Source organism: Calidris pugnax, unplaced genomic scaffold (assembly GCF_001431845.1).
Source record: "Calidris pugnax isolate Ruff unplaced genomic scaffold, ASM143184v1 scaffold246, whole genome shotgun sequence".
NCBI lineage: Eukaryota > Metazoa > Chordata > Aves > Charadriiformes > Scolopacidae > Calidris > Calidris pugnax.
This window is the reverse complement of record NW_015090989.1, coordinates 2,905,066-2,927,002: the sequence shown is the minus strand read 5'-3', so window position 1 is coordinate 2,927,002 and position 21,937 is coordinate 2,905,066. Positions and strand designations below refer to the sequence as shown.

At 44.8% G+C, this 21,937-nt stretch overlaps 1 protein-coding gene across 1 annotated transcript; it reads right to left on the bottom strand.

Annotated features, from left to right (window-relative positions):
* Positions 1-523: 523 nt before the first annotated feature.
* On the bottom strand, positions 524-20,869 carry TSPAN7 (tetraspanin 7). The gene is made up of 8 exons (XM_014954046.1): positions 20,795-20,869; positions 20,024-20,224; positions 17,743-17,817; positions 16,177-16,272; positions 14,185-14,340; positions 10,064-10,147; positions 1,712-1,784; positions 524-1,020 (listed from the first exon to the last, which is right to left on the bottom strand). Exons 1-7 carry the CDS (start codon positions 20,867-20,869, stop codon positions 1,716-1,718), a joined length of 756 nt encoding a protein of 251 aa, XP_014809532.1. The 3' UTR covers positions 524-1,020; positions 1,712-1,715.
* Between the last annotated feature and the right edge of the window lie 1,068 nt (positions 20,870-21,937).

Genomic DNA, 21,937 nt, shown 5'->3' with positions numbered 1-21,937 from the left:
TAATACGTATATCACAAATACTCACAATATCAATGCATTCTCGTTGGCATGCTAGACAGAGGCATTATTAAAAAAGTCCTATTTTTTTAAAAAGGTTTTAAACTTTTGCTTTCCCCCAAAAATATTTCATATGCCTGTTTTTTTGTGATTTTTTTTGTGTGTGTGTGTGTGTGTGTTTTTATTTCGATTTGATTCAACAATGTATCTGGTGGCTGCAACCTCAATGCAAAAAGAAAGAAAAAAAGAAAGAACAGGAAAAAAGTATGAAGGCCGCAGTACAGCACAGTTCAATTAGTTCATAACTACCTAATAAAAATAAAGGAAGCAAAAATCCTGCCTTCACAGTAAGCAACAACACAGCTTAATAACAGTATTACACAGGATCAGGTTCAGAGGCAAAAATGCACTAGACAAAGCCTACCGGGATACGCACTAGGCATACAACACTGAGTAAGAATCAAAGATGTAGAAGAACATCAGGAATAACGGTTCCCTTCAAGCACAACATTTTAACATCATTTTCAATTAAGATAAACCCAAAAGAATATATATATTTCATATACCGGTTTATATGAACGTGTGCAACACTTATTAACCATGGTGAAAGGCTAATTGCGCCCTCCAGTCACTACATGCACAGCCCGATCGATGCTGTTAATGAATTACCTTTGTTAACTTACGATGCAACTACTGTGTGACCAAGAACATAGAGACGGTGCCGTCCTACGCCGAGCCGCGGGGGACGGGGGGGTGTCTGGGTCCGGAGGCCGAGGGGGACCCGTCTGGCTCTGCGGTGGCACCGCGGTACTTCACAGGATGGCAAAACACTACGCATGGGACAGAGTCGGGGAGGTGGGGTGCGAGTGTGCGCGCACGTGCTTGCTCGTGGGGGGGGCGTGGGTGTGCGTGCGTGCGTGCGTGCGAGAGACAGTGTGTGTGCTATAACATTCGTTTCAGTCTTTCCCCAATCCGGCAGCTCCTGGTCTCCAGACAGGCTCTGGACTTCGCGCTCCTGAAAGACTGGGTCGGGGAGGATAAAAGAAGAGAAGTGGGTTGGTTTGATTGCTAACAGCACGCGTGATGGATATTTTGCCTTTTCAAGAAGAAGGTCAAAATGACAAAATATTCAACAATACAACACACTTGTTTTCTAAGATACTTTTTGATATGCTTACATTTTCTGAAGCTGTGATTCTGGATTCAATTCATAGAATCATAGAATCATTCAGGTTGGAAGAGACCCTTGGGATCATCGAGTCCAACCATCTACCCTACTCTACAAAGTCCTCCCCTACACCATATCCCTCAGTACCGCATCCAAACGTCCCTTAAACACATCCAGGGACGGTGACTCAACCACCTCCCTGGGCAGCCTGTTCCAATGCCCGACCACTCTTACAGTGAAAAATTCCTTCCTAATGTTTAGTCTAAACCTACCCTGTTGGAGCTTGAAGCCGTTCCCTCTCGTTCTATTGTTAATTACCTGTGAGAAGAGACCAGCCCCAACCTCTCTACAGTGTCCTTTCAAGTAGTTGTAGAGAGTGATGAGGTCTCCCCTCAGCCTCCTCTTCCTCATACTAAACAGCCCCAGCTCCTTAGTATTCTCCATGAACACGCCGAGCATCTAAAGCTTGCCCGTCATCTCCAGCAGAAGCACGACAATGTAGGGCAGCGTATATAGTGTACCCCATAGGAAGCAGGGAAAGCTCACCTTGTTACACCATCTCGTACTGGTTAGCAGTAATAAACCGGGACAGACAGCATGCCAGCAGCATCCCAATCAACTGTTCCAGACAAAAACAGGAGTAAAGTTAAATTAAATGAACTCGGAGCAAAGGAGAGGCCACAGAGAGCAAAGATTCCATGTTCTGGACTTACTATGCACAATATGTTTATTCTCTGTTCTAAAGACTAATCAGAAAAGCAGCATTGAGATGTCACGGAATCATGGAATTGTCAGAGTTGGAAGGGACCTCTAGAGATCATCTGGTCCAACTCCCCTGCTGAAGCAGGATTGCCCAGAGCACATCACTCAGGACTGCATCCAGGCAGGTCTTGAAGATCTCCAGAGAAGGGGACTCCACGACCTCCCTGGGCAGCCTGTTCCAGTGCTCCGTCACCCTCACCGTAAAGAAGATTTTTCTCATATTTGAATGGAACTGTCTATGTTCCAGCTTGAGCCCGTTGTCTCACCTTTCTTCATCGGATCTTCCTCTTGATCGTTACCAGAGCTTATTTATCTGATCGACAGCACAGCTCTTTACTACTTTTCAAACCCACTGTCATTGCCTGGCCAAGTCAGAGGTGGAGGGGTAAACTGGCGGGGGTACAAGCACAGCTGCAGATCACTCACAAGCTCCACCTGGGTCCCTCTCCACCACCCACCACCACCACCACCGGGAGCTGGTGGCCCCCTTAACTTTGTTAACAGCACACTGGGGAAAAGGTTCCCGATGCCCCAGAGTGGTTATGCTTTCTTTACAAACGATGCAGCACCAGAGAAATGAGTGTTATAAATCTGGAAATAAATAAAAAAGAAGTCTTTCGCTATTCCCTTGGCTGTCACTCAGATTATTGAAAACAGATCCCTGGCTTCCACTCGTCAATAAGCACTCAGTCATTTCAACGTTTTGCCTATTGCAGTTTGTTAGCGTTTCCTGCACATGCCAACAGCGGCGTTAATATACTATAAATAATTCAACCTCGCTTTTCTCATTTGGATTGGTCAATTAATTAACCCATGAGCATATCCAGACCGTTACAGCTCATCCCCAGCTACGGGGCTGAGGCGAGAGGGCCGTCTCTGCAGACGGACCAGCCTTCCCTGGACCTGGCTCCAAGCACGGGCTGTCACGGATGCTCCGGCTTCAGTGGGAGCTGGAGTGGGTCCCCCATCTCTGCCTGTCTCCTCCTGCACATCAGAGGGGAGTGGTGCTTAAGGAGGGGAATCACAAAACCTTTTGGCAGCTGGAGAACTCCCTCGGACCCCACAGGGCATGCGTAGGTAATGCCTGGATGGCCGCTTGTCCAAACTGGCTCCTTCTTATTCACGCTTGGGGTTGTGTGTCCTTTCCCCTAGACTGTCAGTCCTCCCTGTTAATGCAATCATCCTCAAAATACACATCTTCTCTACCAGCCAATTGCTTGATTTGGGGTGGCATCAGCCCAGAGCAAGACCAAACCAGGGCACCTCAATTCCAGATAAACTGTTTTCTGCCCCTAAGATGTCAAGTTTCTGGTCAGGACACACTTCATTTGCCGGAACATCTGTACATTCAAGTTTTTTTTTTTCTTTCTTTAATGCCTGTGCCACGAGATGCCTATTATTTCCCATTATGAGCACCCAGATCAGGTGCAGGCTAGTTCATAGGATAATCATGAGCCAGCAATGTGCCCTTGTGGCCAAGAAGGCCAACGGCATCCTGGGGTGCATCAGGAAGAGTGTGACCAGCAGGTCAAGGGAGGTTATCCTGCCCCTCTGCTCGCCCCATCTGGAGTACTGTGTCCAGTTGTGGGCTCCTCAGTTCAAGAAGGACAGGCAACTGCTGGAGAGGGTACAGCAGAGGGCTACAAAGGTGATTAGGAGCCTGGAGCATCTCCCTTACAAGGAGAGGCTGAGGGACTTGGGTCTTTTTAGTCTGGAGAAGAGAAGGCTGAGGGGGGATCTGATCAATACTTATAAATACTTAAAGGGTGAGTGTCAAGAGGACGGGGTCAGTCTTTTATCAGTGGTGCCCAGGGATAGGACAAGAGGAAATGGGCACAAACTTGAATGTAAGAAGTTCCACCTAAACATGAGGAGGAACTTCTTTACTTTGAGGGTGGCAGAGCACTGGAACAGGCTGCCCAGGGAGGTGGTGGAGTCTCCTTTTCTGGAGACATTCAAAACCCGCCTGGACAAGTTCCTGTGCAACCTGCTCTAGGAGGACCTGCTTTGGCAGGGGGGTTGGACTAGATGATCTCCAGAGATCCCTTCCAACTCCATACCATTCTGTGATTCTGGCCATCATTGTTTCCAGCCACATTCTGGTGGGTTTATCAGGTTGATATCAGGTTCACAAGGGGAAAGATGCTGCAGCCTGTACAAACGGGAAGCCATGGGCTTTCCTCTCCCCCTTCAGCTGTAGCAGACCTACCCAGCTACCTTTAATTAGGGATTCTTCTGTTTTACACAGGCTGTAGTTCTAATAACAGTGTGTCTAAGCTTTGTAGCATTTCCAGGCATGTGACAATTTTTTTTATTTACTCAAGTCACTGGTAAAGACGAATGGAAGGTTACACATGAACATATCCTTCTGATCTTTGGCCCGCTTATTAATTCTTGCTCTGACCATATGCTGGTTTATGCATTCAAGTGGTTATAGTACCATAATATTAAACTTCTATATTTCAAAAATAATAGCATGTGTATCAAGCCACTGCAAACACATTTTATACAGCATTTCTAGCTATTACCAGGACACAACAGAGCTATAATAAATATCTTAGAAGTACTCTGAACACCTATAAAAACATGTATTTTCCGAGGTGCCTAGACCTCCATATTTAACCACAAGAGCACCGTCCCTCCTGTGGCCAAGAAGAGGCAACGCTGTATTAAGTTGCTGAATTTTCCTCACGGTGATCTTTCATTACAGTCACAACTACAGTCCTCTGCATTTAAATCAGGTTAGAGGCTCCCAGTCTGCGAACCACAAATGAGCACTCTCCACCCCCTCCTCGCTCTCTGCATTTGCTTGATCACCGGCAACCTCTGCTCTTCAGACAGGAGGAAGCCCCTTATCCTATTGCACAGCAGGTCCCCACAGCTCCTTTGAAAGACCAGAGGAATTGGCATAAAAGGATCCCCGCAAAGAAACCAGCTGCTAGGAGTTGCATTCATTTCCCTTTGCTCCCATTGTCTCTCAAGTGCCCCATCTCAACTTTCATCCACTTATTAATGTATTTTTTTAATGGTCCCAGTTTTTCGAGTGCTAAGATGCCAGACTTGGTTCTGCATAAGTATTCTCTCTCACTTTTCCTCTTCCCCTTTTTCTAAGATTATCTTGCTCCTCTGAACTAGTACATAGAGAACTGAGAGTTTGTCTTGGAACCTCTGGTCTTGCTGCAGGAAACTTAAAACTGCTGACAAATTATTTGGCTTTAGAGCACTGGGAAACCCATATCCCTCAGGTGTGTCTTCTTTACTACCACCCTGTTGGCCAAAGCTCATTCTAGAGTGCAGCACACAGTTGCTCATCTCTCCATGGTTTCCATGCGTATCTCAGATCTGACCACTAAAATCCATCCACAGCAACTTCCTAGCCATCTCATCTCCCACCACAAACATGATAACTGGCTTTTTAATACAGTTATTTTGCAGGACTGAACCTTGACTGGAAGCTGTGACATATTTATTACATCTTGTTATACTGTAGAGAGACTGAAATGCAATTTGAAATTTCCGTTTTATTTTGGGTCTTGGTATCTTCACCTATTCTCATTTTTTGACAGAATGTCTATAAATAGAAATGTTTTGAACTAACTGGGAAGTCATCAGTGGATCAGGTAAGGTAAAACCGGATTTTTTTATCCATCAGGAATAATTGTTCACTTCAATGATTTACCTTGCCATATTTGCAATATGCGAACTAACTGGGAAGTCATCAGTGGATCAGGTTTATCCATCAGGAATAATTGTTTAGTTCAATGATTTACCTTGCCATATTCACAATATGCATATCTCCAAGCATCCAGGTTCTCTGCCTCTATTTCAGAAGACAGCAAATTCTCCATGACACAAATCACTTACCAGAGTCAGCCTCCTGTGCCGTGGTATGCCTCTGGCACAGGTCCTATCTCCATGCTAAATCCACAGTGACTAGTATTTAGAAGCAATAGAATTTAGTCTTATATTAGATTGCAAGTCACATATTGGATCCCGATACGGATCCCACTCCCTAACCCTGACGCAAGGGGTGACTGAGGTGTAATCCCATGATAAAGTCAAGTCTCAGCCTCCCTATACTTGGACAGGAGCTGCAGCAGACAACGTGGATGATATCTGCACCAGAAGTGTGTCCACAGTCAGGCAGAGCTACTCAGGTTAACCTTAACAGTAAAGAGGGCAGGTGGACGCTGCACCATAGGGAGAGACTTTAGAAACATGAAAACACATCTTCAAATGATGGGAACTGTGTGTGCTCAGGAACATTTGGCTTCCAGTCCTTCAGTACAAAAGGTGTAATTTGGCCTTAACACTGCACTGAGACTCCCCTAGTCAAGAACTCTAACGCAACCACAATCTATAACTCCCTCCCACCCCGCCAATTCTGCCTCTTGTGCCCCTTAAACCAATGCCTGTGCTGCAGTTTTATCTAGGCAAAACTCTTCATCATCTATGTTGTTTGCAGAATTTTATTCTCTGTCGGGCACAACGCAGTGATCGCTTTGCCGCTCTGAAGAGCACCTGCTAAACTGGAATTATTCCAGCTGGAAGTCAGCATTGGCATCTGATTCCAAAAACAATCAAATTGTATTTTATTACTCTTATTTCAAACCCGAGGAGCAGTGCAGACAATGTCAGCAACACAGCAGTTCTTTTAAAACTCTGACTCTGATTGGGAGGTCTGTGCCAGGCCCGTGAGACGTGCAATGCCATTACATCAACTTTCCCTATTTCTGGGAATCGGCACATTCCCCGTGCTAGTCAACACCTAACAAATCATGTGAAGGAAGGGCCCTTGAGCATGCTTTACTGTAGAAGAGCAACATGATCTAATTTGTCTTTTATTTAGATTAAAGCTACGCTCAGTAGGAAGAGCGAAACCTCGCCTACAGCTGGAGCCCTGCCTGGCATGACTGCCAGCCACGGTTAACCTGAAATCAATTTGTAAACGGCGTCCCTAATTGGGCCCAGCAAAACAGATTAGGCAGTAAATTACAACTGGCCGCCTTCTATTCTTTGCATCCTGGGAGAGCTGCATCCTTCCCCCCTGCAGCCCCTCTCTCTTTCCCCTGTCCCCACACTCGCAGGCACCCCCAGCAGCAGCAGGGTTCCTGCTTGGAGTGCCAGAGCCTCCTTGTGCTTAGGCCGGGGAGGGACATCCCCAGCTGGCAGCAGGGCACACACTGCCACCAGGCAGCGAGAGCCGCCAACGCCACAGCAAAACACACTCTGGTGTTCACTCGGAGCTGCGGCAGCAAAGTGCCTTCCCCCCTCCTCTCCCCGTGCTGCCTGTCACCACCATCTCCCCCCTTCTGCCAAAGGGCTCCCGTTGCAGGGACCACGCTCTGCCCCACCGCCTTCCCCCTGCGCCGAGCTCTCAAACAACTGACAACCTAAAGTGAAAACCCGGGCATATCATAGAATGGTTAGAGATGGAAGGGACCTTAAAGGTCATTGAGTTCCAACCCCCCTGCCATGGGCAGGGACACCTCCCACCAGACCAGGTTGCTCAAAGCCCCATCCAGCCTGGCCTTGAGCACCTCCAGGGATGGGGCATCCACAACCTCCCTGGGCAAACTGTTCCAGTGTCACACCACCCTCACAGGAAAGATTTTCTTTCTGGTATCTAATCTAAATCTCCCCTCTTCCAATTTAAAACCATTACCCCTTGTCCTGTCACTACACTTCCTGACAAAGAGCCCCTCTCCAGCTCTCCTGTAGGCTCCCTTCAGACATTGGAAGGCCGCTACAAGCTCTCCCTGCAGCCTTCTCTTCTCCAGGCTGAACAACCCCAGCTCTCTCAGCCTGTCCTCATAGGAGAGGTGCTCCAGCCCTCTGATCATCTTTGTGGCCCTCCGCTGGACCCGTTCCAACAGGTCCATGTCCTTTCTGTGTTGAGGACTCCAGAGCTGGACACAGTACTCCAAGTGGGGCCTCAGGAGCGCAGAGCAGAGGGGCAGAATCACCTCCCATGACCTGCTGGCCACACTTCTCCTGATGCAGCCCAGGATGCAGTTGGCTTTCTGGGCTGACAGTTATGCCTAACTAATAACAATTCCAGCTTGCACCCTTCCTACAGCCCCCTTCCCACCTGCTGCTTTTTCCATCCTACGTACAACACACCGATTAAAGTCTTCCAGGTAGCATTGGTCCTGACTGAGGGGTTTGCCTCAGCAGCATATGAATTGTAAAATTCTACTCATCCCCTTTTTCTTTTGGACACTTTTACATCAGGCATTTTAGAAGATGCTTTACAGCCTTCTGGCTGTCTGGAAACAGAACTGAAATAAGAGCTCAGAGTCCTATAGCAGTAATCAAGTCATAAGCAAGAGAGTTGGAGAAGAGTATGAAGACAATCATGACCACTCAAGAAAAACTAGAATAGCCTATTAAAAAAAACACACCACAAAACAAAACTCCCCCTGCTCCATACACCAGCAGCTCCAGACTGGTGGTTTCACCACTTCTGGATCCTGAAGATCTGAGACCCACACACGTGCTCTGGGTGGCTGGCAGGTGAGCCAATATTTACGCCTACATGAAAGAGGCTGACAGGCCAAATCACGTGGTTTCATCACTTCTGAATCCTGAAGACCTGAGACCCACACACGTGCTCTGGGTGGCTGGCAGGTGAGCCAGTACTTACGCCTACATGAAAGAGACGTAAAACAGGCCAAATCACAGGCTTCTCACATGTAACACCTAGGATATATACAAGGCATCAGGCTTCCACATGTGCCCAAGAAAGGGCAGTCAGCTGGTCTGAGCCCAGTTTTAGGGCTCCTGTGAGTTGTTCAGACCTTGACTGAGGGGACGTGATGGCAATTTTCCACAGAGCTTGGGACCCTTTACTCCGAAGAACTTGGAGGCCACTGTAACTGCTGAACAAATTAAACCCCAGAGAGGGTCAGCCAAGCATGGGCTGACCACATGGAGCAGCAGGGGCAAGAGGGCAGCCACAGCCCTACCATTAATTCCCTTGCCCATCTCTGGCAACAGCACTGGCAAATCATTGGTTTTGAGTGCAACACAGTGTAAACCTACAGCTTGCTAATTGAATTAATGAATTTCAAGAAGAAGTCAAATAATTTTTTCTTCATTTCTTCCAACCACTGGGTAAACATAAGTCATTCAACACATATATTCATATTTTCAGTGTTGCCTCAGGACCCAGATTTTTAATACTGTGTGAATGAAGCAACTGAAAGTTGCATGATCATTTTAGAATACGACAGTTGTACTATGCACTCTCCACAGAAGGAAGGCAGATTGCCTCTCAGCTAGAAGTGGTTCAGGCATCATACAAATCGCTCCATGTTTGTGCTGAACCATTCCACAAGCACTTCGGTATTACCCATGTTTCCCTCCCTTTCATTTTTGCACATTTTCAGGAAAGTCCTCGCCATCACACACAAAGTGACTAGTATAAAGGAGCAGCTTGTTCAAAGATGCAGGTGTTTTCCTGCCCCTTTTTAATCTCAAGATTCTGACTAGACCCTTAGTCTCCTCAACTCCTATCTAGATAAAGGTGGTTTAAATATCAGGGAGCACCAAACACTTTCTTAGGTCTCCTCTTGTCTCTCCCATGCCAGACTCCTTTTGGTGCAGGCATGGAGTTGGTTTAATAATCTGATTTTGGCAGATCTCTGCTCAGTCTTCAGTGTTAAAAGGAAAAAAAAATAAATAAAAGTGGTCACCAAACCCAGGTGCCCCCTTCAGGCTCCAGGTCCAGGATGGGGAGGCCTGAAGGTACATTCTTATTTGTATTCTAGACTCCTTTAAGAAACTCTAAGAGCGCTTAGGAGATAGAAGCCTATCCAAACAATGGATAAGCTATTTGTCTTCTTAGCTGTTTATGCTCCATTTAAGCCAATGTTTTATTGGGTTAACCTCTATTTGACCCAGTGGAGGGACAAGTTGTTTTCCTTGAGCTAGTCATTAGCTCAGCCGTAACTGATATTCCCAAGGAGAAACTTCATTTAAGTTGAAAAAAAGAAAATCAATGAACAGATGACCTCAGGACTAATGAGCATGCTGAGTTCAGTCCCTTTCCATAATCCTTCCTTCCTTGAAGTCTGGGTAAAGAAAAACAGAAAGGGGAAAAAGTTGGGGGAAGGGAAGCACTTATGCACTTACCTGTGAGAACGCAATCCCAAAAGCCACTCCAGCTATGATTCCCATATTTGTCTCCATAAAACTGGTCACCAAGTCATAACAGCCCTGGAAAACAAACACAATCATTCCTTGGATCAACCTTCCCTGCCAGAAATGCATACATACAAATTTCTCATTTAAAATGAACTTGTATAGATAATATTTTTGCTGTGATTTCCAACACTGTCACCTTTTTATTTAATAGCAGTTGTAAGGCAATGATGGGGAAAGTGCTGGCAAAACTAGGTTGCTCCCCAAACCAAATTTTCTCTCTCTAGCTCAGACCCTGACTCCATCAGCTGACTTGCTTCCTCCTGCCTCAATTCACAGCCCACACTGGGGCCAGAAGATTCACACGTATTTCTGCCCTTGTCCTGGGTAGGCCTTTTTGAGACGTCCCCCGCAGTATGACAATTTTCGCCAAGTTTTTCCCCTCACCTGCTCTACATCTCAAAAAAGCATTTGAAATTATCCTTCCTAGTTTGTGGTGTCTAAATGAATCTAAGCAAGTGATGCAAAACTTGAAGAAAAAAAAGGATAATGTCTATTTTTTTATTTCATTACTAGCCTATCTGCCCACACAATCCAAAGCCACCTCTTTGCCCCTTTTGCCATATGTCCTCCAAAGACCAACACCACTCTTAGCATAAAGCCAGTCCCAAGGCATTTTATTTAATGTTATAACTTATCAGAATTTGGAAGAAACAGAAGTTCTCTTCCCCAGTTTGGACTCCAGTCCCATAAGAGAGAATTGTCTCTGCATTCCCCCTTCTATCCACACTCCCCCTCACTTCTGCAAAGGCTTTAGGAACTCTCTACATGACTTCAGAGCATTAGATGCTTGTAAACAATAACAGCTAGAAAGAAAGGATCATGACCTTTGTTAGAGACAGGCCATTCATAAACTAAATTGTATCATTTCTTTAACCTCTTTTATAATATCAGAAGACAGTGGTAAACCTAATAGTAGCTGAGGACTAGCACAGCTGTGATTCAGTTCTGAAATGTTTAAGTGTACATATTAATCCTTGATTACGTCTTACAACAGTGTACAGTATGTCAGATGCAAGCTTGCTTATTTAACACATCAAGCAACTATCGTTGTGTGTGTCTTACATGTTATGAAATGAGATTAGATTTCTCAAGCAGCGCTTTCATTCTGTCTGACATGGCTTAATGTTCTCCCAGCTCTTCTGAAATCTGTTCTGTTCAACAGCCTTCAAGAGATGCAACATCTAACAGCAATGGTAATTTGAGGGAGACAGAAGATCTCGTTAAAAAACCATGCAAGTGAGAGAGTTTTGATCGCTCTCCTCATTTAAAGGCTGTGTTTTCCCAATCACAATAATCAGTTTCCTGAAGTACGTTGCATAAATATGGCTTAATTGCTCAGTCCTCACTGTGCATGGAGTCAGAGTGCAAGTAGCACCCAAGAGTTGCATACAGAGTACAGAAGTATGTAAACCACTGTGTGCACACATCTGGGTGGTGATTCAGAAGACAGAAATGACAATTTAGCAAGTATCCAATCATTCTTGACTCCACACATCTGTTCCTTTATTAAGATTTTAGAGAGAAGTAGTTCTTGGGGTTCGTTGGTAATGAGCTCTGAAGATTAAAAGCACTATATGAACACTAATTAGCTAATCCTAATGACAGCTTTTAAAGTTAGGTATTAGCTCCATCCGAGATGAAGAAACAGAGAGAGACTAAACGATTTTACCCAAGGTTACTAAGCAAGTTAGTGGCAGAGTTGGCAAAGAAAATCCAGGAATGTTGTCTTTTAGTCCTGCAATTAGACCATTAGTTTAATCCTCTTTGGATAATTCATCATTAGTCCTCAGAAACTGCTAGTAATTTGATAAGCTCATCGAGAACTTGTCTTACTGATAGTTTTGCACGTTTCACCAAAAAGAAGTATTCCAAATATACAGGAACAGTAACATGGGTCTTCCACAACACAGACAATACGGATTTTCCTTTTTCTCCAACATACTCAAAGTGCCTTATTTCCAAGATGAGCAAGGGGCATGGGTCGGAGGCAATGACGTTTGCTTCTTATCTGAAGTGAAAGCACAGGGCCACACAACATTTCCTCCTGCTTGCTTTTTATTCCCATGCCCCTTTCAGAAACAATCCACCTTGTTCAAATGTTTGGGATAACTCCGAGACCTCCCAACTGCTAAACAGAAATCTTTACAACCTTTGATTACAAACGGCTATCTCAGAAAACGGGACGCAATTTTTCAGATGTCACAGGACGTTCAAACCTCCCCTAGGTAACCAAATCAATTAAGTCAACTGCTTCCTGAGAAATCAGCATTTCTCCTATGTCAGGCAAGTTGTGCATTTGCAGAAGAGATGCTCAGGAGCAAGCACAGCTGGAAGTGAGTTACTAGCCCCCGACTAGCACAAGCTCATTTATCCCTCAGCTGTTTCCTACAGTTTTGCAGGCATCCTTTGCCAAGAGGAACTCACAAGTGGGCAGGGATTTGTGTGTGCAAGATCTGTACTTTGGGGAAACACCAGACTGGTGCTGGGAATGCAAACAGCACCTGCTCAGTTATGCAGCCAGGAAAGGTTCAGAGTGTGTGACCATCCCTGAACTGAAAAGGTGAGACCTGCTAGTAGAGTACCAGTCACACCAGAAAGCTTGCCTGCTGGGAAGGTGGGCAGAAGCAGGGGCTCTGGATGGGCTTCCCAGGAGGCACTCTGTCTTCAGGGGTTGAAAGCTGTACTGCACATCCCCCAGATCCACCCCATCCTGCCTCTCTCCTTCTCTCCCCTTCTACAAAACCAGGAAGTTACTACAAGTTCACAAGGCAGCTCATCCTTCATACTCATGCAACCCTGCCACAAGATTACTTTGCTGGTGGCAACTGAGTTTCGTAACAGATGGACGTCACTAATGTTCCACAGATGACTGCAACGAGTGGCCGTCATTAAACTATTACAGAAAAAGAAAGGGCTTAGTGGAAAATAATCCTCTAGTGTCTTTTTTTTTTTTTTTAAATACATGTGAGAAAATGTTGCCCACTTGACTGGTTTACTAAGAAAGATGTTTCAGGCTGGGCTCAGGCAGCTCCCCAACCTCCTGATTCACAGGTGACTGAGGCAAAAAAGACAGAAACAAGACAGAGCGGCATTTCCATATTTCCCCAGTTATCTACTTAGAACTTTAATTTCTTTTTTTAAATTCAACTCTGAAAACAAAAACAGAAAAGAAAATAATCCTGAAGTGACTAAGCTATGGTGCAACTTAGCTCAGTGGTTTGGCCACAATATTATTCCAACAAACTGCCTGTTGCCTCTCTTGCAAATCTCAACTGAGAAAAAGAATTGATGATGAACTAGTACTTAAAGCAGTAACTTGAGCTGTACTTCTGCAGTGCAGTGTCTGCTATATATGCTGCATTATCTTCTTTTTATTCTTCCCTTTCTTTTTGTATTCTGTATTTTTAATCTCCAATTATTCCTTTTCTTTCTGTTTTCCCAACTTGCTTTCTCAACCTTTTCCCAGCCTGCTCCTTCAGGTGACCCCAGGGCAGGGGTCATTTTGGCTGCACTATGTTCAAAGATCTTCTTAAGAGTCACTGTAAATGTACCAGTAAAGCACAATGCTTGTTGTCCACCATCTGTGTTTTCTCTGGTTGGGATGACAGTTACGCTCTGGCACTGAAATTACTGTATGAACATAAGCAAGAGTACGCTTTCCTCCACCTAGCTTCATCTTTGTCCTCAACAAAAACCCACCACGTTCAGCAGGAGTGAGCAGAGAAGCAGAGAAGTGCTGACTGACCTAGCCCTCAAGGGGAGTGGAGCACGTGTGCCACTTGTGCCAGTGTGTACCTCAACCTCTGCCGTGAGCAAGGGGAACAAATCCCCTTCCTCATCACAAGCGTCGCTACACCTGGTCCCTTGAGAAAGGCCAGCTTAAAGAACCTGGAAGCAAGGAGGGGCCAAAGCCCACCCTTACCATCACTCCAACCCAACACATTATCGATCAAACATTTGAAACAAAACGCAACTGTAAGCAGCCTTATGCTCCACTGATGTACTGGGTGGTTTCCTAACAACTGCCTCCGGCACAATGTTACTGGTACCTTCTGGTTTACTTTAGTGGCAGCCACGGTCATGTTGCGCAGATCCTGAGTATTGCAGTCACTGGAGTTCATGCAACAGCTTGTAGGGATGCCGTGTTTGAAGAAGTAAGGGCTGGTGCTCCAGTTGGTGTAGCTCTGAATGCCGCAGCAGCTCAGCTACAAGGAATAAGAGGCAGATTTAAAACAAACAAATGAACCGGAATTAAAACTCGTACAGGATCATCACTACCCACTTTAAAAAAAAACTAATGATCAAAATAAAAGCAGATTATCTCCAGCTTTGAAAAGTAGTTACACCCCTTGCCTCATTTATCACAAAAGTCATTTACAGAAGATGGGAGCAGATGACCTACTAAGAAAAGGGTATGTTATGAGCAGAGTTACTGCTTGTAAATTTGACAAAGGTCAAGCCATAAAGCCATCTTTCTTAGTTGAAGGCCTGTTGGTTTTTTTTTTCATCTGTTTTCTTCCTCTGCTTATTTATTTATTCATGTAAAGATGATCCTGGAAATTCAAGATAGAGCCTCACAATGTGGTCAAGAAAAATTGCTTAAAACCCCCAAAACATCCCCCATGTAACAGATACAGGGTGTTACAAGCTAGTACAAATTGCTAAGGTTAAGCAAGCCTCTCTAACTCACCAAAATAATTTCTAGGAAAATTCACTACGCCATGAATAGAAGGAGACCATAAGTTCATAGAGTGCACCTACAAAATCAGCAGAAAACCCTAAGTTTGGAAGGATATTCCACCTTAGGTGCTAAGCTAGAAGACAGTCACTCAAAGATATGAGTATGTGCTGCATTCTCTGCATGAAAAGGGCTTATAAATGCAGTTCCTGTGAAAACAGAGCTACAGGTTAAATGAACATTTTGCTACAACAGAAACACCGGACAGTTACTCAAAAGTATTTAGTTCAGCAACTCCAAGGAATCAGAAATTCAAACTAAGGGTTAACATCAGGCAAACAGACACTGTGACAGCAGAATGTACTCAGTTTAGGTCAGTGCAGTGATCTGCTAACCCAGAGAAGCCAGGTTAGTTACAGGCATGGTTTCAAACATGCTGAGGGGCCCTACATAACAGTTGTAATTTCTAAAGAAGATCTAGAAGTCATCAATACAATTACATTAAAATTTCAGCTGTTCGGCAAGTTAGAATCATATGAAGATCAAACTGGCTCACAGAATGCATTGTGGGCTGTGAGGATAGCTTCTTGCTATGGCATAGCTTCCTGGGGGAATTTAAATATGAATGTTATAGCTTTGTTGTGGTTGGTGGACTTGGTCCCGTGTGGTTGGCATCTGTGGTTGTTTTGGCCATGCTGTGGCATTTGCTCACACCCTGTGCCCTGCTGGAAGGCAAGGCAACCTTCCATTGCCCTGCCATTGCACCTTGTGGGTCAGAAAGGCTCTTCCACTGAGCACCTAATCCATCCCTCCAGCATGGCCAGAGAACAGCTTTCATTGCCTGCCACAGCACCACATTTGTCCACCTTCTTTTCCTGTGGAGAAAATGTACACTCTGTTTCTCCCCTCAATTCAGTAGGTCTCCTTTGCAAGCTTTTCATGGTACTTGTGGAGAGAACTGCTGCAGTTTATCAGTGAGACAGGATACTAGATTATAAAATCCTGTCTCATCCAGCTCAAATTTACAACATTTCATAATCCTACCGACAGATTCCCTTAAGAACACCTTGTTCTTAAGGGATAAAACTGGTTCCTAAGGCTAACTCAAGATCTGGGTCCAAGAATAAGCAAGTGGGACAGGCCCTGTCTTTATTAGATAACTTGTTCATTAATACTTAGGCATCTTGGACAAGCATATCAGTTGAAGTACTTTCTCTTTAGATCAGTTTTACCAGCCTTTAATTCTGCTTGCAATATCCAGCTTGCAGATTGAGCCATTCACACTCCATGTTCTGTGATTGAATCTGAATGCGTGCTTTGTCTCTCTTTATTCATTTTTTTTAATATCCAATTTCAGACTTACGCTTTCCTGTACGTTATCCACTGCATGGCTCCGCTCATCGTTCTTGTTGTAATTCTGGATTGCTTCAGTGTATGTCCTAAGGAAAGTATCCTTGATCTATGAGGAGGAGATAAAAACAGCCCACATGAGCAATGAAAAGCATTGAACATCCAGAACAGTTTTCACGGGAAGCAAATGCATTTCCAAACCTAACAGGGCACCCAAACTAGTCCTTCCCACTTGTTTCCAGACTGTTTTCAGACCTGGCAGAGCTTCCTCTTAACTGTCAGGAGTCACTCGTGCCATTTTTCAAGTGGGGTCTATCAGACGTAGAAAGAAAACTGCCCCATCAAACTGCTAAACTTTAAAAAACAGAAAATGACTTAACCTACATGAAAGATACCCTTTAATGCCTTTTCCCCAAACACTTTGTTCCAGTACTAAGTCTGAAGGAGGCTGCGTGCTTCTCTCTGCTCACGGATGCCTGGTGGGAGCTGGAGCTTGTGCAAACTCCTTGGTAACAGAAGCCAGTGGCATCAAAAGAAGACATGAATCCCCTGACCAGGTGGCAGTAACTTGTCCCCAGCAATGAAGACATTCGGGTAAGAGACAAGAGGTCTCTCAGCTAGAGAAGCCCAGGGCCATCACTGGGAAAGGTACTTTGGGTGGCAAAGGGGTTGGGCAGCAGATGACTTGGGCTGTGGCCTTCCTAAAAGACTGCCTCCCCCTAAAGGGAGCAGCAGCCTGATGCCGAGGCTGCCGCAGATTAGGCCAGATGAAAGGGCAATCCTCAGCAGATGGGCAGGTGTTTTGGGATCAAATTAAAAGCTATCCACCACTTGCAAGGGTAGACACCAGAAAAACTTATAGCAAGGGAAATCTCATGTCAAAAGACCAGACTAGAAAACCAGTTAATACAAAGAGAAGAGACAAGAAGGGTCTCTGGGGTTGTCCCGGTTCAGCACTAATGGCATGTAGGTCCATGGACTTAAAGCCAGAGATAGACCTGATTACAGTGGATAAAGCTGAAGTGCTACTACAAATTTAGACCGTCATCCTTTTTTAAAGCTTCTTCCTGTCCCAGTTTCCTACCTCACTCTCTTTCTAATCTCTCCTTATTCTCAGGATAGAATCAAAATCCCATCCCACTCCCTCCCTCTCCAAAAAAAGAAAAAGATCTACAAAATATTGAGTCTGGTTTGATGCAGAAATGGTCTCTGCCTTTCATAAACATGTACTTGCCTGGCTGAAGAAGCTGTTTTTAAGAAAAGTATATAATCTATTTTGCAGCCCTCAGCACAGGAAAAAGAGCAAAGATCTTACACCATGGACACACAAAACCCGATAGCTCCGGAGTAAATTGTCAGGCAGCTAAGGCCAAGAGCTTTGGCTAAATCCCTTCGTTTGGAATCGCATCAATTTTTAAGAGCTGTGTATGTTATTGTTGCACATCAGTCACATCCCTGGAGATGTGTATGGAGCCACCGAGCTCAGCGACCTACACATTCTCCACACTCCAGAGAACTTCTCAGCAGCTCCTGCCCAGGGGGGCACTGCCCTATGCAAACTCAGCACATTTCCACCTACCTCGTGGCGAAACACAAACCCTGAAATGCCAGCCACTAGCTCAGCCAGGAACACCAGGGACAAGAACATGGCATACTGAAAAGGAAGGAGGCAAGAGAAATCAGAACGTGACAGGCTTTTGTCTCAGCACAGATACTGCTCAGTTATCACATAAAATTTAACTTTCTGCTCTGGACACCCTTTAAAGATGTTAATAAACCAAAGGTCTTTTGGAGGCAACACACAGGTCTGAATATATTATGTTTATACAACTCACAAATGATATGTTTTGTCTAATTACTGGCTTTTCTGATGCTTCTGTTCCACCATTTCTTAGTGTTCTCATATAAATTAAAACACACTCACATGCCAGAGATGGATCCAAGTCACTCAGGCTTTGATCTTGCAATAAGGAGTACAAACAGCCCCTCTATGTTTATATGGCACTCTGTTAAAGCAAATAGGCTTCTCCAGGTGTTTTGGTTCGTGTCTCTCTGTCTCACTGCTAGTCTGGGCTTTGCTGCCCGGTTCCTGAAGTTTCTCCAATGAATGAACTGAACCACTGACTTCACTGATGTGGCAATATTCTCACAGTAATACTAGACAGATGCCTCACTTTGCTGAGCCAAGGCCCATGTTTGGCTTTAGGAGCAGCATTTGGATCCAGAGCTAAATATACCTTGAAAACAGAGCTTTCAGTGTAGACACTCAGCAACTATTAAAATTACTTGTGAAAATAAGGTAAAGGAAAAAAATGCAAAGTGGGATGGTAAAATTTGAAGTTGGGTCTTAATCTTCCGGAGGGAAAATAACCTTTCTTCTCCATCTGTTAAATAACAGTTAATTAAAAAAGGAAACATTCTAAATTAAATTCAGTCCTAGTAGGATTTAGTGGAAAGAGGGAAATTTATTTTTAATAGAAGATTGCTAGGGAAGGGAGGACAACAGCTACAGAAGAAGTGGAAAAATCATTCTCTACAATTAATGCAGCTGTCAAATCACTACCTGTATTCTGTTCAGGAGAGAAAGTTAGTTTTAAAATATTACTTACATGTACAATGAAAATAAAGCCATGTGCTTGGAAAAGCACATGCCAGGGTACGTGGCATACATTTAAAAAAGTTACATGACTTTCGGCGTACCTAGCAGAGCCTGAATTACGATGGATTTAGATCTTCTTTCACCTTTATCCCTTTCCCATCTGGACTGCAGTAACTCCAACAAGACTCTACACGTGCCCTGACAGCACATCACCAGCAAGAGACAGCAGCAGTTCGCCTATGACAGTGTTAGGCATATGCCAATTGGCCACCAGCATATACCTTCTGACAGATCTGCAGCTGCTGCCTCTCCCCTACTGTGCCATCAATCGAGGAAATTAACTTTATTTAAGATGTCCTTTTTTAAAAATAAAGTTCAAACTGGAGAAAAATTGTCCTCAGAAAATCAGCCCCGAATTGCTGTAGGGGGAGATGCGTTGTACTGTTAAGCCCTTTTCCACTACCTTAGCGCTTCACAAGTTCTATTTCCACCCTTCAAATCATTACTCATGTGGGATTTTGCTGCTGAATATTCCTAGAAACACGGTTTATCATATAGGTTTGCTTAACTTATAGTTACTTTGCATTTTAAGGTGGGCTGGAAAACTCATAGAGAGAAACTTATAGGGAGAGAGATTAAACTGGATTGAGAGGCAGGTGCTGTACCTCTGCTTAATGTACGTGAAGTCCATGCTGCTTTTGGGATGAGGACAAACATACCATACAGAGCTTTGTTTTCTGGGGTTGACTTGTTTTATTCTAGTGAATATTAGGAGAAAAAGAAAGACTAGTGTGCTTTTAGAAGGTACCAACTATTTTTGCCACAGATTTCACATCGGAGTGTTAAAATGACCCCTTTAAAATATACTTCAGATGAATTTCACATTTATGATGCATTGGACATTTTTAGAGATTGTAAATATACCTATCTATCTGTCTTGCAGAAAACCAGAACAATTGTAGAATTACTCACACAGTAATTAATCATCAGCATTTCACCCTGCTCCCAACCACACATGGGCCTGTACGCTGTGTGGTAGCAAAATTCATTCATACTCAATCAACAACTGGTTTTGGCAAAGACTTTTTTCCCATTCTTTGTCCAAAAGACACACGTGTTGAACATTAAGATCAATAAAATCTAGCTTATGTGCATAAAAACACACATTAACATCTGGTGAAGCTTGGCAGAGGGTGGGAAGAATCCCAGTACATCAACAAAACCTCTTCCCCTCTTGCTTCAGGCACTTTGGCACGCTTACCAGTTTCAGCATCCATGGGCTACCACGACAAGTGGCAAAGCAGCCAAAAAGACCAAAGACAATGATTGTGGTACCCGTCCCGATGAGCACGTAGGGGGCATTGGTGGAGTTCTCAGCAATGAGAGAGATGTACGTGCCAAGGGTGAGCTTGCCCCAGACGCCGACTGCAAGAAGGATAACGCCTGTGATCTGCAAAGCAAGAGGAGAAAGCCGTCAGGAGCTATCAGGGAAGGCATCCAAATTCAATACACAGTGATCCTGAAGAGATTCATTGGTGCTGTTGTGTTGGCAGAAGGAAGCCTCAAGACTTTTACTAACTCCAGAGGGATGGACAGAGAAAATTAATTTCCAGCATCTGTTACGTTAAGACTATCACTGGAGGACAAACATGTAGGATTAATAACCGCAGAGCTGATGATTGCCAAGGGAGAATGCAGTGTTCCACCTGCAGGAACAGGCTCTCTGCTCCTGCAGCACACTGTGAGAGGTGGCCAACCCCATCACTCTTACCAAAAGACAACAATGATCGCTGCCACCTCATATCTGAGTTTTGCCACAAAAACTGCGTGAACCACAAAGACCTGCTGCTTGACGTCCCATCCTATTTAATGCCAGAGTTTCAGGAACACGAGCATCCCTTGCAGTGCGTTACTCTAACAAGTCCCACTCCACAGGCTACACAGCAAGCAAGCCCCTGGCTGCACAAAAGCTTTCCCCCCTGACACAGGGTGGGAGGACACCAGTGGGCCCTGAGAGTGCCCAGCCTCTTGCCTGAGATGTGCAAGCAGAGGCCACCATGCCACAGGGCAGCTGGACCACGTAGGCTCCCAGCACCAGCAGGGACATGGGGGAAGCCCATGGTGTGCCATCAAGCAGTGGCCACAACAGGGATGACGCCTGCACCTTCCACTGATCGTAACCTGATGCTGACACATCTGCTTCAAGACTCTACACCTGTAACTCATTCCCATGGAGTGGCCAAAAGTAGGACATGAAGGGCCCATCCTGAGTGCCAGTTCTGCAAACGCTTGCTGAATTCACCCAGAACTTCTTACTAGCTCCTCCAGGCCACTGCTGAGAAGCAGGAACAGAAGAAATTGCCCAGACGGTACTCTTCGGTTCGCTTTCCAAGTTTTTTCTTGTGAACATCTTTACACTGCTGTGAAATCTTGAAATTCAACACTATTACACCAGGGTTGCCCTGCAGTTTTTTGTGGAGGGGATCCTTGTTCACAGTTTTGTTGCCCCTAAAAAAAATCCCAGCTGAGCTGCACTGTAAGATCTTTCAGCTACTTTTCAGTTGCCCTGCAGTTTTTTGTGGAGGGGATCCATGTTCACGGTTATGTTGCCCCTAAAAAAAAATCCCAGCTGAGCTACACTGTAAGATCTTTCAGCTACTTTTCCGTTCTGCAAACGCTTGCTGAATTCACCCAGAACTTCTTACTAGCTCCTCCAGGCCACTGCTGAGAAGCAGGAACAGAAGAAATTGCCCAGACGGTACTCTTCGGTTCGCTTTCCAAGTTTTTTCTTGTGAACATCTTTACACTGCTGTGAAATCTTGAAATTCAACACTATTACACCAGGGTTGCCCTGCAGTTTTTTGTGGAGGGGATCCATGTTCACGGTTATGTTGCCCCTAAAAAAAAATCCCAGCTGAGCTACACTGTAAGATCTTTCAGCTACTTTTCCTACAGGTTGATGTGAATTAATTCAGGGAAAGACTTTTCAAAGGGCAAAAGGAAAACAGCTTTTTGGCTTTTTTTTTTTTAACCTAGGCTGGCTCAAAAAGAACTATGCAGGGTTCAACCTCGTCACTGCCTTCCCACTGTGCCCTCTCCACCATCCTGCTGCTTGGCATCAGTAAGCAAAGGAGCCCGTCCTCTCCTTGACCTGTGTCTGCAGCAGTAGCAGCAA